At 32.5% G+C, this 18,310-nt stretch overlaps 1 protein-coding gene across 1 annotated transcript; it reads right to left on the reverse strand.

The window, feature by feature from the left end:
* Positions 1 to 2,004: 2,004 nt before the first annotated feature.
* LOC112006269 (mediator of RNA polymerase II transcription subunit 33A) lies at positions 2,005 to 13,307 on the reverse strand. Its single transcript, XM_024038555.2, is given in 15 exon segments — positions 2,005 to 2,513; positions 2,516 to 2,547; positions 2,550 to 3,059; positions 3,502 to 3,708; positions 4,013 to 4,150; positions 4,153 to 4,672; positions 5,585 to 5,746; positions 5,937 to 6,051; positions 6,692 to 6,902; positions 7,632 to 7,992; positions 8,527 to 8,618; positions 8,737 to 9,056; positions 9,379 to 9,726; positions 11,035 to 11,145; positions 12,769 to 13,307. Coding segments are annotated over 15 exon segments (3,720 nt in total). The 5' UTR covers positions 13,044 to 13,307; the 3' UTR covers positions 2,005 to 2,195.
* Between the last annotated feature and the right edge of the window lie 5,003 nt (positions 13,308 to 18,310).

Consider the following 18,310-nt stretch of genomic DNA (forward strand, 5'->3'; position numbering starts at 1 on the left):
ATATTTTCACAATTATTGAGGTCTTAATTTCTTATAAGTCAAAATAAAATAATAAAATATGAAACTGTGACCAACCACAACTGAAAATAAATATTTTGTGAACATGTTGTGACACTTGTTTGTACAGTATTTTTGCACTGTAGCTATAGTACCAAGCGACATGTAGCTACAGTGCCTAATTTTTTTTTTTTTTAAGTAATCTATTTGTTTGTTTTTTTTTTTTTTTCCTTTTAAATATTTATGTAAGCTAGTATATATATTGTTATACTGACACAACAAATTTTACAATATTTTCATAATTATTGTCATGTCAATTTCTTACAAATAATAAAAGCGGCTATACCTGCTACAATGCTTCGACACTATGCACCCAACATATTTCACTGTGCAGCACTGTAGCTGCAACAGTTCTCTGGTTTCGTGAGTTTTTTTTTTTTTTTTGCACAGTAGCTACAGTGCCAAGCGGCACTGTAGCTATAGTAGTTACATTTTTTTTTTTAAGTTTTCCGTTTGTACTTTTTTTTTTTTATATTGTTATACTGACATAACAAATTTCACAATATTTTCACAATTATTGAGGTGTTAATTTCTTATAAGTTAAAATAAAATAATAAAATATGAAATTGTGACCAACCACAACTGAAAATAAATGTTTTGTGAAAATGTTGTGATGCTTATTAATACAGTATTTTTGCACGATAGCTTCAGTACCAAGAGGCACTATAGCTACCGTGCCTAATTTTTTTTTTTTAGTAATTTGTTTGTATTTTTTTTTCCTTTTAAATATTTATATAAGCTGATATATATATATATATTGTTATACTTTCACAACAAATTTTACAATATTTTCACAATTATTGACGGGTCAATTTCTTACAAATGGAAATAAAATAATAAAATATGAGAATGTGACCAACCACAACTAAAAATATATGTTTATAATAAAAGCGCGAATGCACACACAGTGTCTTAGCACTGTACATCCAGTGTTTTTGCATTGTGCAGCACTGTAGCTAGAACAATGCTTTGGTTTAGTTAGTCATTTTTTTTTCAGTAATGGGTTTGTGTTTTTTTTTCTTTTAAATATTGATGTAAGCTGACATTTATATTGTTATACTGACACAACAAATTTTACAATATATCCACAATTATTGATGTGTCAATTTCTTACAAGTCAAAATAAAATAATAAAATATGAGGCTGTAGCCAACTACAACTGAAAATAAATGTTTAAAAAAAATGTTACAACACTTATTGTTATCACAATATTTTCACAATTTTTGAAATCTCAGTTTCTTATATATCAAATAAAAAATGTTAAATCCAGAACATTCTAACATTAATTTCACAACAAATCATAAGTAAGCTATTATTGATGGATAACACTGGAGCTACAGTGCTTTTGGTTTATTGAGTGAGCCAAAATTGGGTGAGCTACATTAAACTTCTTTTTTAATATAATCAAATTGAGTGAGCCAAAATTCACGATTTTACACGTAAAATCTATATTAATTTTCTCACTAGTAGGGCAGCACGAGCCTTGCGCGTGCAGCCAATGCTAGTAATTTATAAAAAGTATAACGCATGTTGCTGTGGCTGGCTTACTATCCAATAAAGTTTAAGAGGCCCAAAGATATTTTATCTAAGTAAATGAAGTATATAGTATACGTTTTTAGTGAGTTTGAGACTAAAAACACAAATAGACCAGAATGGACATTACTTGTAAAGGCAGCATAATAAAACTCAATTAAATTCACTAGAGTTAAGTGTCTGTTGCTGAATAGATGAAACTTACAAAATCTCTCGACTCATCTCAGAATTGAGTGCTTTCTTAAAACTCATTATCCGCTTATTCATTATATATATAAGAATACTGTACCTCATGTTAAGCTTCAAAGCCTTAGCCAAAATGGATTGATTATAAGCAGAAGATGAAATAAATTTAACTGGCTGACAACTTTCCAAGAAGGAATTTATGGTCAAAGAAATTATGTCGCACAAATATGAGTCCCTTTTGGACAATTTTCCCATTCTCGAGGGTGAAGCTTTTCCATTGGATAAACTTTAGAACCTTAACTATACAAAATGGAAGTTTATTCCTAAAAAAACTTTCCTATGAGGGATTAATGTACAATTACATTCTATATAGAACAGAGGCCATCCTAAAAAAAATTACTGAAAAGAGGGAGAGGAATTTACATCTCATTTTCTATTATCAGTTCAGCAGCTGCACCCATTGAACCAATCCCACCTATCCCCAGCAATGCCAAAGCAAGCTCCTCCTCATTCCACCGTCTCAGCCCACTACTCAGTCTCTTCAAGACATCTACATCTACCTCTAGTACCCAATTTGGTGTGCAGCCAACCATCAAGGTCACGAATCCTGAGACATAAGCACGCCAAGTGGCCCAATCACAACCAAGTGAAATTTTCCCATCAAGTGCACTTGCCAGGAATTTCATGTGTGTCCCAAGGATTTTTGGGCGCCGCTTTGATGCAGATGATGTTGATTCAATCCATTCTTGCTTGCCCTTAACTTCTCTAATTTTCTCTTGGAAGCCCACTAGATGCTATTTCTCTGACAGAATGCATCAAGAGAGAAATAATCTCTTCTGTTACGAACACAATATCTCTAATGGATCGAAAAACACGTAGATAAAGAATACCCGGAGCAACAGGAGAAATCCCACCGCTGAAATGGGATCCAAATCCATGGCCAAGAAGTTCGCCAACACCACCACTGCTTGAAATAGGTGCATCATTCAGACCAAGTGTGGCAGTGAAGCAGCTTTTAAGGAGCTGAACCACTGCATCACTGCTGTGGAGGAAGACAGTTCGAGATGCAGAAAAGACAAGAAAGTCACTCCAGCGCTTTGCCTTTTGGGTCCACAAGGAAGCCACGATTGGCATGCAAGGCCACGGACAACCTGCTGCAAGGGACTCCAAGGCTGGGCCAGCCAAATTGAGAAAACGTTCTGAGGCTCTGTCAATTTTATAGGTTATTGTAAGGCTCACAAAGGCAGCCAGGGGAAGTGGAAGTGTAGATGGAGAGCTTCCACCTGCGAGAACCATTTCTCTATCAGAATACTGGAGAACTAACTCTATATAAAGAAAAGAAAGACCTCCAAGAAGCCAATTTCAATAGCTCATAATCATCTTAATACTATTTTTGATAAGTATAATCATCTTAATCCTGTAAGACATGATAAGTAAGGGATTCTCTGGTTTTTTATTTATTTTTAATTTGTGTGTGTGTGTGTGGGGGGGGGGGGGGGGGGGGTTTGGTGCGGTGTTAAAAAAACATGAATTTTGATTGACACAGCTTGAATCCTAAATAAGGAGATCTTAAGTATTATAATAATCAGGATTGATTATATTTATCACTAAGCTTCTGACTTTGGACATCTTTGACAATGGCAGACACAGAAGTAAAGGTCTTTGGCTGATGTCTAGACATGCAAAACTAATAATTGAGAAGTTATAATGTTTACAAGAGAAAACCTGCAGCAAGACTTGGGACATCAACACCAGTGGTGGCAAGGATTTTCTTAATTTGTTCTTCAACATTAGACAAATTTGCAGCAGGGCTAGGCCAATCTGTTCCATTCATGAAAACTGGTTTCCAAATACCCCTGGTTACTTCAGATGAAAAGTAGCTCACAATAGTTGCCAAAGATGCAGGGAGAAAATCAGCTAAATCTTTCAGACCTGAAAATATTGAAAACTTATAAATTATAACACTACCCTATTTTAAAAGGAATCTGTTTTGATCAACAACTGGGTGCAACATCGACCAACCAAAGAACATATTTTGTCATTTACTTACATGTTAAATCAATAATGGTGATTTGAGTATATCATAAATATCCTGTCGTATAAACTTTATTTACAGTTGCAAAGATCATCTTAGGTCCCAATTGTAATTTAAAAGAAATTCAAGTATAAAATTCATTTGATTTTGTTTTCCCAAATTTTACATTTATAACCGGCAAAAACCAACACACACACTAACCTGTAGCCAGTTCACGAGGAGAAAGTTTTCCATGAGCACAGGCTGTTAAAGCAGCATCAACAACAAAGGGAACAGCTTCCAGTACATCCCAGGCAGGCAATTTAGGTCTTAAAGAAGTATCCTCATTTCCAGTTCCGAAGAACAACTACTTCCAGATGTAACTGAAGTTAAGGATTGGTTTCCTCTAATAATCTTCCTAAACATCATATTAAGAAGCCCATCAACAATCTGATGAACTGGTGTTCCATGAACAAGACCAGATAATGTTGAAGCTATGCATGCTTGATGCTGCCGATACCATGCTTTCAATTTTGGAAATGAATCCACAAATATGGGTTGTGGAGATGATAAACTTGCAACCGCTGAGAGTCTTTTTCTATTTCGATTTTTGTTTACATTCCCAGAAGATACTAGGTGGGAGTTTCGTAATAATAGAAGGTATTCAGGAGTTCGTTGGGATACAACTGTGGGTACATCTCCTACTCCATGTTCTAGAGGAGGATGATTAAACCTCCATAGCTTCAAAAGAAGAATAAATGCATTTGAAAACACAGCATGAGCAGAAATTTCTTCCCCATTTGTGAGAGTCCATGGGACATTTGGTACACATGATCCAAAAACCTCACAGATTGGCATCAGTGAACATGCAAGTTGCGGAACCTGGCAAGAAATTCAGAAAAGCAACATTATTTTGTAGCTGACCTAACATTCTCACTCATTAACACCCTTGTGTAGAATCACTGGAGTTTGAAAATAAATGCAATCCAATTCCAAGTCAATTTAATTGAAGATTCAACACTTGGCTAGAGATATTAATCATAAACCACATGTCTACTCCTGTCATTATTGCATTACTAAATGTGCTAATTTCTGATTATTAAATTTGTTCCTTGAGCCTCTATCCCCATTTCCTCTTTCAATTTCATAACCATGCTTCATTTGGTAGCCAATAATACACTCAACTGATGTATTCAGTCAAAGGCAAGCAAACCTAGTTGCATAATGCTTTGCAAAGTCTCAACATTATTAAAATGTATGTCATCATGTCTTAATTATGTTTTAGTTTACTTTCTGTTGGCCTTTCCTTATTCTAGAGTATTTTCAAGTTTAATGATACCACTCACATTGTCGCAATTATTTATTGGTTCCATTACACATGAAAAAAAAAAAAAAAAAAAAAAAAACCCNGTCAACACCCCAAGTAAAAGCCAAACAAAGCACTGTGAAGTAGGCAAGAGCATATCCCCAAGCATTGCAACCATCCCTTCTGACCCTTCTTCCGGCTCACATCCGTGAACAGATATAAACAAGAAGGCAAGGTTTCTTTTATCAAGGATTGGACTAGACTCAAGCCTCCAGATAACCATACCAAAGAAGCACCAAGGGCAGCTGCAAGTTTCACCTGAGTCATTGATGCAGAAAGTGAAACCTGTCTGTATTTCAATCCATTCTTGCTTGCCCTTAACTTCTCTAATTTTCTCTTGGAAGCCCACTAGATGCTATTTCTCTGAAAAAAAAAAAAAAAAAAAAAAAAAACCCTTCTTAGTCAAGGAAAAGCATTGAAGAAAGTACCAAGCCATGTAGAGAGAAGATCTGAACACAATCAACAGAAGTTATTCCGACAATTATTACATTCAGCATTGGAGCGTAACCAATCAAGTGGCTGTCACTCCCAGAATATCCTGGAGGAACTGGAGGAGATAATAGTCTAGTAATGAAATGAACAGTGTGTTCCTGCATGAAATGCAGAACTTAAAGTTATTAGAGTAGTTGTGCAGTGCCCTTATTACTAAAAGCAAAATTAAAAAGAAAGAAATAAAGAAATGCTAGGTATCAATAATATGCAAGGGTAAAGAAACTAGTTGTGTAGCTATTCAGGAACAAAGAATTTAAAATATGGTATGTAAAAGTTCAACTTTGTTACCTGTATATTCCAACCCCGAATTAAAGAGGCCCCACAAAGTATAGTAGCAGCACATATCTTCTCATCATCTGATCCATTGACTGCAACCTCAAATATTTTCTCGAGTTCTGCTAAGCTTCCATCAAATCCATGAGCTTAAATTCAGTGAATTTACCTTTGGGTAGATTTACAAAAAAGAGCATTTGATATACCTGGCTTCAGGAGAGAAAAAGGAATAACTGAAGACCAGGCCATAGTTAAAGACATTAATTAGTAATCTAAAAGTTCACCACATAGAGATCATCTATATATTTTTCGTATATTGGAACCCCATTTATAAAGTGAATGGATCATAATTGTTAATGGCTGAAGGAAAAATCCATTATACTCGTATATATATATTTTAAATCAATGAACTTCGCAAATTGGAATGTCCAACAATCATATGACTAGTTAATTAAGCATATTTTTCAAGAAAGGATATGCAATTTACCATTTAATGCACCCCTTTAGGACAAACCCTAGAATCTAAATAACTCAACAGGGTGACTTGTAGAAACCGGGAAGAAAGTGCTAGCCACATCTATACTTATAGTTGCAGCTGGGTTCCTCATAATCACTTATAAATCCAACATCCACCTAGTAAACAACTGATGTGGGACTTAACACATGCCCGCACACCACACACTAAAACAAACCAATCCAATCCGCAAAATATGGGGTATCACAGATTTATTAACTACAGTACTTAAGAATAAGAACCAGAAAGAGTATACCTTGTAGCAGGAGTTGAAACCAAAGCATTTATCAATACTGGAGTGAGTGGAGCACCCTTCATAAATGATGACCAACTAGGGGCTTGAGCAGGCAGAGCATGAGGTATTTGATTGATGCATCCATTCACATAACCTGGCCAGTAATATGCAGATGTATCCAGTAGGTTTCTAGCAACACAAGCTTCAACTATCAAATGACGCAAGTTTCCAGCTGAAATATTAGTATAGAACTAAGATTAGAAAAAGTAGAAGATATATCTTGAAGACTAACACTGGCCCCATGAAAAAAGAACAAAACACAAATGCAAAGATACATATTGATTGAATAATATTAGAGTAAGGAAAGAACGTAGCCAAAAAATAAAGTAAATACATAATCGGTAATATTGGGGAAAGAAAATGGATGTCTCAACGAGAATATTAGAACAGACAACAGATAGAACAAGGAATGGAAACACTCTAAAAGGTTCTAGCGGTCCAACCTAAGAAAAAATGTTTAATTTTGTTGAACTATTCTGTTCTTTATAGTTGAACAGTTGAACAAAATTAAACATTTTTTCTTAGGTTGGACCACTGCTGTATACTTTCTGTATACCTGGGTGACTCCTTTTTATGACTTGAAATAAAATTTTATTTACTTATAAAAATAAAAAAAAATAAAAAATACTATTCTGTTCTTTATGATTTTCCTAAGCCTCATTTAAATCATCAAGGCAATTTGATACATCATAATTCATTTTCAACAGTGAGAATGTTAAGAACAGAGAGGGGACGCAATATCATCTAGAATGAATTACTAGTACTCTTGGGAGGCACCAGGATTAGACCTAGCTAGTTACTACTTACTACCATATTCCCATTGGCTGTTGGTCCAACCTTTCCTCTAACTGAAGAAATTCATTAAATGATCTATTGTTAATAAGAATCAAATATCACTTACAACAGTTGATAGGCATGTCCTTCACATTGATGCACTCAAAGTATGCACTCCCCACATTGATGCCTGAAACAAATAACATTGCCTTTGCAGCAGCCTGATTGGCAGCAGAAACAATAGATTGAGGTGGAGTCAACAGGCCCTGATAATCCCCTAGTATCTGTAGGCTTGAGACCAAATCATTGCGGCACTTCCCGGTAACCTTTTTTTCTTTCCAATGATTCGTGGAGCCGCATTCTGTTTCATCAACAGGTGCACTTTCCTCCTCCTCAATGAGATCAGCAACCACAAGGGTTGTGACAGACAATAGAATGCATAAGCGAGTATCAAGGCGAGGCATAGGACCCTCAATGGGATCTCTTTCCTGACAAGAAAAATATTTAGAATTTGAAAAGATTTATAATTAAGAAAATGTAAAATAAAACTTTTAGAGTGATGTGTATATATATATATATCTCCACTGGAAACCTAGATAGTAACAATCTCTTCACCCTAAACATTGTATCTGTATGTACTTGAAGTTCTTGTTCCCATTGTACACTTTCTGCGTACATGGGCTCTCTTTTTTTCATCAATAAAATACCATTTCTTATATATATAGAAAATAAAAAGGGCACTTCACTGAACCAAACAGGTGTTTTTCCCCCCAAAATGCTTAAAACTTCTCCAGATTACTGATCAATTAAGATAGGGAAGAAAACTCAAAGATTGATGTTAGACAAAAACTTCTAAAAACACAAAAATTTGAGTCAGGTCTAAGGCTAAAGAGAACAGGACAATTTAAGGAGTAGGACACGATACTCAAATGAAATAAGAAATCATTGTGATGTCAAAAATATTTGACATATACTCAAAGAAATAAATGAAATTGATTAGTACAATCATGACGAATACTAACCCTTTGAACAAGACGAAGAGCTGCTATCCAAAGACCTAAAAAGGTGTCATGCCAGGTGGTGCCATTTATTGCTTGAAGGGTTTTAATCAAACCTGCACAATTTGAAACCTTAAAATTATCATTTTTATAGACATTGGATTTGGAAGAACAGATCTGACATCATTTCTATTAACATTCATGTCAAGGACTATGAACAAACTCTGAATTTACCAGTAATTATTTCAATGCCACATGTTGCATTTACTTGATATCCATCCATGGCATCTTCTAATAAGAGATCAAGAGGAAGCCAAAGAGCAGAACGGCTAGCTCCTTGGCATAGACCAGCAGAGGAATAGAGAGATCCAAAAGCCATAACTGCATGAAACTTTTGTAGTGAACTTGTTTTGCATTCTCGAGACAATACTATTCGAGCATCTGAAGTCAACTGCTGAAGAGATTCAGGAGTTAGAGTTTTGGAATTTCTTAATGCTGAGGAATTTGCTTGAAGCAACTGTAATCGCTGGATGAAATCTAGCCAATGTGAGGACCTGACAATGTAGCAGGGACTATTAGCCAAATTTCTTTCATTCAAGAGAAGACCGAATAGAAATATGATTATGGTAGTTATGAAGAGACATGATTGTTATGACTTCATAAAATTATAAAAATGGAATTGAATGGAATAACAAAGCAGGATTCACTGAAAATATAGGACAACTATTTTGGAAACTTCTTTCATAGAATAACACTCCCTATCCAATGCTTGACCTGTTAAGCATAAGAGTCATCCAGTGTGATTTCACTTGCATGCAATTAAAGTAAAATGAACAGAGTTTGAGAAGGAAGTTATTAAAAGGGAAATCCACATACATGTTTCGACGAGCCAAGTAAAGAATTCTCGCAGTTACTTTATTTTGTAGAAATTCCCCTATTAATTCAATGGCCATCACAGTATTTAAATTTTGCAATCTCTCCTGAAGTTCAGCCCTCTTCTCATCAAAACTATCATTACGATCTATTTCCATTTCTTGAGATTTAATTATCCATTTGGACTTCTTATCTGAGGTAAGTTCTAGCAAGCCTTCATCATCTAATGTTGCATCAAGCAACTGCCACACAATTGAAAAGATAAATTCAACCACAAGAATCCCGGGTTCACTCACGGGCATACCATATCCCTGTGAAAGTTGAAGAACGGCATCTATCGATTTCATGACCCTGCATAAATTTTTTTTTTTTTTAAAGGTTAGAAACTAGAAAACTTTATGATAGAAAATTACAATGGAAAACAAGCGGTATAAATTAAATGAGAGCAAATTCATCAAACATGAATTTTCAATTTTGGGGTTTTATTGTTATTATATGATTCATGTGTATCACATAAATAAATGTCATAAAAAAATTATTTAATATTTGTGAATTAATTAAGAGATAGTAAACTAAAAAAATTTGAAAACAACATCATTACACTTGAATTGTAGAGCTCTTCTATTCTTATTCAAATTATGTAGTACTACATAAAATAAAATTTTCACAGAAACTCATTGAAAATTTGTGAATTTATTAAAGATAATAAACAAAAATGAATAAAAGTTACAGCCAGTGATGCATCCAACATGCACCATCCCAAAGAGAAGATTTCAGTTCAAGCCAACATGGAAAGCTCTGGTTTCCTATTCCTTAGCAATTACCGTAGCTAGTTTTCATTTCTTCTCTGTATTTCAACTTTATGTGTTGTAGACCAGAGCTGTTAAAAAGGCCTAAGCACACATTAAGGGTTTAGAACAATGGGGACCTCATTAGCTGTTGAATCATGAGAGGTGAGAACCAGTTTAAAAGCCTACTAATTAAAGATAACCACAGAGCATAAATACCTTTTAATCAGTCATAACATCTAGCGCTGTAAGGACATTGAAGGGTCTTCTCCTGTTTGAATTCCTACTTTTTGATACTCAAAATACCCTCAAATTCTCTTGATATTGGGTGTAGAATGGGAAAGATGAAAAATTGGCGATGTTGTTTAACTGACAAAATTATGCATAATGAGCTTGACGTCTCAAGTTCTTGTTCTCCTTACCATCACAGCCATCTTTGGCAATGTTGTGGGAATAGGTACCCTAGCAAGACCATTTATGATTGCGTTGCCTACTGTCTAAAGTACTTCCACAAGGTTTTAATAAAGACAGTTCTATAATTTTTCAGTATATAATTACTAATTAGAAGGTGACTGCCATTAACCAAAAAAATATTTGAAAATCTTCGTTGTATACAATGCCATATGTAAAACTTAAAAGTTTCAAATTATTTAATATTCTCATGATCCTATCTTTCTTTCTTTTTTTTTCCTTCTTCCTTTTTTTTTTTTTTTTTTTTTTGGGAGGGGGGGGCGTGGTGCAATACAAATGGTCTGTCAGAACACAACGGTAATTCTATAAGTTAGATGGCAACAGAAAAGAGCTTAATTATATTGACAATGTGAACCAAGTAGAATATAAATATATAAATAAGTTAATAAATATAACTTACTTATGATAATTTGGTCCATTTATCTGATATTTAAGTGTAAAAGCGTGTCTCCTAAGGAGTTCAAGATAAAGCCTATATGCTGCTGGCCGAGAATGTCTACTTGGAATGACCCTGCAGAAAATAAAAAATAACAATACTATAAATGTGAATGTGCCAAACAAGACAGCCAAGCCTCCAAGTCATAATTACTTTCTACGTGTGGATCCTTTTTCATATTTGATAGATAAATAAGCCACTTCACAAGAGTAAACAAGAAAATTACAGCATCTCAACAAGAGATATATTATTAATGAAAAGTTATCTCATGAATTATGAAACCTCCATTTGGATATCAAAGGAAGGAGAGCCTGAAAAATACTAAGAAACAATCTCCACTCCAGTCACCTTTTTTTTCCTCTCCCCCATCCTTCCAAGACCCAAACCGAGGGTAGAACTACTCAATAACTCAATGAGAGCTGCTGAAATTGATTCTAAACTAAATCAAGAATGTCGATGCCATTCAGTCCCAAAATAAATAAACAAAAACAATTTTGTGCTCATGAATATTGCAAAATCAAGGTCATAGGAAAATGCCATTTGATAAGTATTGTAATGTGCTATAAACAAAAGCTCAGGTCTATGTTGATTGGAAGAAGATGCAGGAAAGGAAAAAAAAAAAAAAGACGTGAGAGACTGAAAGTATTAGATATGTTGTGCATGACCCGAGGGAACCAATGCTCTACTAGTCAAATGAGCCAAATACAATAAAAGTTGCTTTCTATTACTTCTTGGAATCAAATTTGACATCAAGCATTACACGCAACACTCATTTTCATTCGTAGGCCAAACTGAAAGAATTTGGTACGACTGGAAAGATAACAACTTGTCAAACAGAGAGAGAAACAATGGGGAAATAAACAAAACGTAAATTCAGAATCTTGAGGTGAAAAAAAAAGAAAAGAATGACCAACAGAGAGAAAGGAATAACGGGGGAAATGAACAAGAAAGAAATTCAGAATCTTGATGTCAAACAGAAACAAAAATAGCACTTTTATCCTCAAATTTCGATAAAGTGAGCTCAAAACAATCATTTGGCTTATTCTCAGCTTTTAAGAACAAAACCAATAACCTCTTGACTCTAGACATTACTTTATCATCCTCCATTTTCTTAGGAACCAAACACAGTGCAGTCAACAGTCCCAAACTGCATCAGAAACTCATCAAATAACACAGGTACCATGAATCATCAAACACCCAAAATATTCAAAAATAGAAAGAAAATAAAAAAAAAAATTTCAAAAAAATTCACAAACTTTCGCCAATACCCACCAAGGAATACCCCATTTCAAATCCCCCCACCAAAAACAAAACAAAAAACAAAACCATTGGAAACAAAAAACAGAACTAACAAACAAACAAAAACAAAAGGGAAAACCAATACACTCTTGACCCTAGACATTACTTTATTTTCCTCCATTTTCTCAGGAACCAAACACAGTACAATCAACAGTCCCAAACCAATCAAAAACTCATCAAATAACACAAGCTCTAAGAAGCATCACACACCCTAAACATTCAAAAAAAGAAAGAAAGAAAACAATAATATTCAAACAAATTCACCAACTTTCTCTAATACCCACATAAGAATACCCCATTTCAACTCACAAAAACCCAAAAAAAAGAAAAAGGAAAAAAAAAAAAAACCATTTTAAACAAGCAGCAAAACAGAACACAGAAACAAACAAACAAACCAACCTGGTAGAGAGCTGAGCAAGGAGGAGCATAGGGGGCACAATATTAAGCATCAAAGCCTTTTCCAAAAACTTCCATAGAATAGGCACGTTGTTGTCCCAACAAATGTAGGAAACCAACACGTCAGCGAGCTCCACAGAAGGCAAAGCCACTCCTGTTGAGCTCAAGCTCGATGACAAGTGTAACGCCCAGAGCAGAGGATCCATACCCTTTTGCTGTGCCACCTCTGTTATGTCTATCACACTGTCCCACGTACTACTCTGTACAGAAACAGCCATTTTAGCCTTAAACACTTCGATTATGATCGCTGGGACTAAGCAAGATAGTTTTTTTTTTTTTGGTGTTTGTGTCTTGTGTTTTGTGTTTTCTATGTGTTTGTGTTTATGTCTGCGTGTGTATGTTTATGTTTTCTCTAGGTGTGCTTTGTGTTTTTAACAAGAATGTTTTTTTTTTTTTTTTTTTTTTGCTTTTCTGTGTGATTGGAGGATATTGTGATGTCTGGTTGCGTGATTGGTCGGAATTCAGAAACTACTGAAAGTCAAGCTGAGAGAGGAATAGAAGTGGGGTTTAAATATTTAATATTTTAGGGGGTTCTTTTATTATTTATTTTAAATAAACCGCCCAGATTAATATCTGGATTGAATGCTTTATTAATATTTGATTATTCTCCTGCTTTCATGATTTACTTTTTTGAACTCTTCAAATAAGTTATTTTTGTCAATTTTTTCAACCGTTAGTGGGATTGTAATTTCATTCTTTATTTATAAACTAGTATGTGACTTATGCATACACATTGATGCATTTAAAATTAGAAAAATACTAATGAATGTCCTTAAGACACTAGTTAATGATTCATTTAAATAGAGTTTTTATGAGAAATAGAAAAAAAAGTAATTAATATTTTGACAGTTTTTTTCATTTCCCATAAAAGTAGTATTAAAACTTTTTAAAAATGAATTATTAAAAAAAATAGCATGTAACACATGCGAAAACTTATAAATACATTTAAGATTAAACAAAATTTTATCATAAAAATAAAAATAATTAGTCAAATTAATTTTTTTTAAAAAGTAAAAGTAATTAGTTACATATTAAAATTCTTACCTAAATTTAATAATAATTATGATAATTTTTTCCTAATTTTTAATAAGATAGAACATGTAGTGATTTTTATTGAGTAAATGTGATTAGTTTTTTTTTTTTTTTTTTATAATTCATTAATATTAAATTCTTAGTATTTGTACTCATTAACTCACTTGGCATAAAAATTAAAAAACTTAAGTGGACACATGATATAAACTTAAGTGGAAAATTATGGTGTGGTCTCCACATAAATTTAGACATATAACGCAAAATTGAATTCTAATTTCAAATTCTAATTGAAGTTTCTTTAAGTTTTACCTATTAATATTATATATATATATATAATAGAATCTAATTGGATATAAACTTTTCGATTTTTACACCCAATAATTCACTTTCTATTAAAATTAAAAAATAAATAGACAGGACACATGGCACATAATTGAACTTCAATTAAAATTCAATTTAGAATCTAATTGAATTTATACTCTTTGATATTTGCATCTAATAATTCACTTGATACACAAATTTAAAATTAGATGAGATATATGACGCAAAATTAGACATGATTTAGAATCTAAATGAATCTAGACTCTTCGATTTTTGTACCAAATAATTCACTTGCTACAAAAATTAAAAAATTAGGTGGAACACATGGCACAAAATTGAACTACAACTAAAATTCAATTTAGAATCTAATTTAATTTAGACTCTTTGATTTTTGCAACTAAAAATTCACTTGAAACACAAATTTAAAAATTAGATGAGACACGTGACGCAAAAATAGACTCCAATTTAAAATTTAATTGCTCTCTCTCTCTCTCTCTCTCTCTCTCTCTCTCTCTCTCTCTCTCTCTCTCTCTCTCTCTCTCTCTCTCTCTATATATATATATATATATATGATTAGGTTTTTTTTTATGTGTGTTTATATTGAACTCCATGTTTTCCACATAGAATTAAACTTTCGGGGCACAAAAATTAATAAACTTACATTAAATGAGGCACGTGGCGTAAAATTAAACTTTAATTGAATTTAAATTTTTACACTAAATTAAATAACTTGACACAAAAATTTAAAAATTTAGATTAAATGGGACACGTGACGCAAAATTAGACTCTAATTGAATTTTAATTTGAAATCTAATTGGATTTTGTCTCTACTTTGCATATATATATATATATATATAGAGAGAGAGAGAGAGAGAGAGAGAGAGAGAGAGAGAGAGAGAGAGAGAGAGAGTAGTAGTAGTAACCTGTGTATATGCATGAGTACAATTAAAAAAAATCACAATTATACGGTTTAAATTATACATGAAATTAGTTTACACTTTTTTAAAATCATACATTTCTAAAATATGTAATGATTTATCATTATATATATATATATATGTATAATGATATATGTAATGGTTTATTAGAGGATGGTTTATCAGAGGCTCTTTTATTTTTTGGGGTAAAAGTTAATAATTTACATTCATTATAATTTGGGATTACTACATTTTCTAATCACAAAAATACCTAGTCGTATGATAAGTGTTATGCGTTTTGGATGCAAATTTTTTTTTCATGATTAACTTCCTAACTCTCTCAAAAAAAAAAAAATCCTGACTCTCTACACATGAAGACTTATCCTATGCAATTGTGCACTACCACCCGAATCGAAGTTCTCAACAATAACCCCCAGTAAAAAAATAAAAATAAAAAATAAATAAATAAAACACACACACACACATCGTAAATTAGCTCATGAAGCGATGGATGACAACCTAACACTATTAATAGACTCGAACGCAACTATTCTATTATTGCATTGTCACAAAACATCAAAGCATATGCTTTAGTTGTGGTTCCTCCATAGTTCATGCTCCCTTCGTCTCTCTCTTCTTGCTTTTCGCTACAGTCCTCCCTTCATCCCTACTGCCGCGTCAGTATTGCTAGGTTGGAACACATCTCCAACCTTAACTTACGGGTGAAAAAAAAAAGACAGAATGTAAGAGATCAAAAACTAAAGCAAGATAGAATTTGATAAACGTGAAGACTTATCTAAAGCAAGATAAAATTTTGACCTTGTTCTTAACCAAGAAATTCATCTACACAAAAGAATAAAAATAATTAAATAACAACATAATGCATTAGCAGTGATCCTAAAATCAGACATATGACTTTCAAAACAACATTAATGTTTAAACACAAAAAAATTACATTAAGCCTCTTGGATTCAAGACTTCCAACCCATAGAGATAGAATCATGAACAATGAAGGATTTGATATTGTTAATTTAGATAAGTATAAGAAGTTAAGAGCAGTTAGTTTTTTAAAAAAGAAGTTAAAAACAGTTTAAATTGTATATATTTATTTAGTTTTTTCTTTTTCTTTTTTTGATAAACTTAAGGATTTTTTTTTTTAATTTTGATAAAAAGATAAACGTGAGGATGGTTTTTTTTTTTTTTTAAGGAAAAAAAAAACAGTAACGTGGAGTTGTTTAACTTGTTTTTCTATTTAAAAAAAAAAAACAATAAACTTATACGTAGTTGTTTTGAAGAAAAGAGTGATCATATATTTGTAACAAATGTTTTAGGTAAGAGTTAGAGATATGATTTTACAGTGTTATCCTCAAGTTTTGCCTCTATTTAAATGTAGGTTGTAAGGGTATTTTGAAACCAAAAAAATGTTTAGTCCAAACAGGAGAAACCTCTTAAATAGTAGTATAGATATATATTTATACTATTAATAAGATGATTCTCTCTTTGGACTGGACTTTTATATGGTTCAGAAATATCCCTAAACCTTAGATTTAACAGGAAAAAAAAATCTTGAAGATAACCTCGTAATATATATCTCCAAGTTCACTTAAAATGCCTACAAAATAGGACATTATCCTATTAATCTATATCTTCAAAACAAACTTATCTAGACTCTCAAAAAAAAATTATCCAAAATTTAAAAAGAAATGAAAATTATGACACTAGACCCAAAAAAAAAAACAACCTCATCGCATGCGCAAAGCGTGAGATGAGGCTAGTGTGTGTGTGTGTATATATATATATATATATAGATTGGTACAATTTTATTTCTAGAAAGCCTTGAAAAAAGTTTAATATAAAAGTTTTCCTCTTTTTTTTGGTTGTAAATTGAGTAATTCAACAAGTAACTTATGTTGTCCCTTAAAAAAAAAAGCCAAAACGTGTTTAATATGATTTTTTTTTTTAAATTGAGTAATTCAACAAGTTACTTATAATGTCCCTTAAAAAAAAAAAAAAAACCGTTTCAAAGAAATACAATTATAAGTTGTTACAATTACATATTTTAACAATAAAGCTTTTTTTTAATAGAAAATTGATAAAAAGATTATTATAGCGTAAAAAATTATACTTTTAAAATTATAAATAAGTTAAAAAGCTAAAAGAATAAAAGGTTTAATCAAATTTACACAAGAATAATATTGAATTATTTATTAAAAAACTTTGAGTATTTTATTTTCTAATAAGGGGCTAAAAGTACTATATTTTATGGAGGATAGGACAGGTGTATTATTCTGTGCTTACTCACCATGCAACTTGCTTAACTTTAATTAATAGGTTACCAAAAAAAAAACTTTAATTAATAAATTATATATTAAGAAGATGGGTAGTTGATAAATGAAGGGAGATGTTAACGAAATTGCCATTGACGTAGACTAATCATCTCTTTTAGCTTGGTTTAGATTCAGATGTCCTGGGAATAAGACAATATGGCAAAACTAAAAAACAAGGTCACACTGACACAAAGTCACAAATGGAAACACAATTATCACGTACCTATAAGATGTAACTACCTAGCTTTTGAATTAAAGAAAGCATGAACTAATTCACCCCTTAAAAAAAAAAAAAAAAAAAAAAAGGGCTAATTGGAATTTCCTAAGTTGCTACCGGTTGGACATTTTGGGGCCAAATCAAAAGAAAACATCTTATGAAACTGACATATGGCACAATCTTCCCATATTTGATGAATCTCACACATCTTTGAGTCTCAAGTATTGTGAAGACCATTTCCATAATCAAAATGCATCCAAGACTACGGCTCAATTGTGCATAATATAACAATTCATAGCCCACATATCAAATATGTCCCTATTAAGGTTACTATTACAATTTGTTTTATTAAACCTCCAAATAAAATTATTTTCTATTTTCTTATATCTTTTTATTTTCAAATATTTAAAATAGGATAGAAATAAATATTTGATTTCTCTGACCCACCTATGCAAATGGTATGACAGGTCATGGCCCACATATGTTCTTCAATCCATAAGGTCCATTGGGTTGGTGACTGGCTCACTGCATAGTGGAACTACCATTTTTTTTTTTTTTTTTTTAATTTTTCATATAGTGGTTAGGGTAGGTGAAGATGATGACAGGGTGAGAGAAGTGAACCCCACCAGAGTTGGTCTAACTCTAAGTGATAATGATCTCTGCATATTCAT

This window comes from Quercus suber, unplaced genomic scaffold (assembly GCF_002906115.3).
Source record: "Quercus suber isolate HL8 unplaced genomic scaffold, Cork oak 2.0 scaffold_44, whole genome shotgun sequence".
NCBI classification, from domain to species: domain Eukaryota; kingdom Viridiplantae; phylum Streptophyta; class Magnoliopsida; order Fagales; family Fagaceae; genus Quercus; species Quercus suber.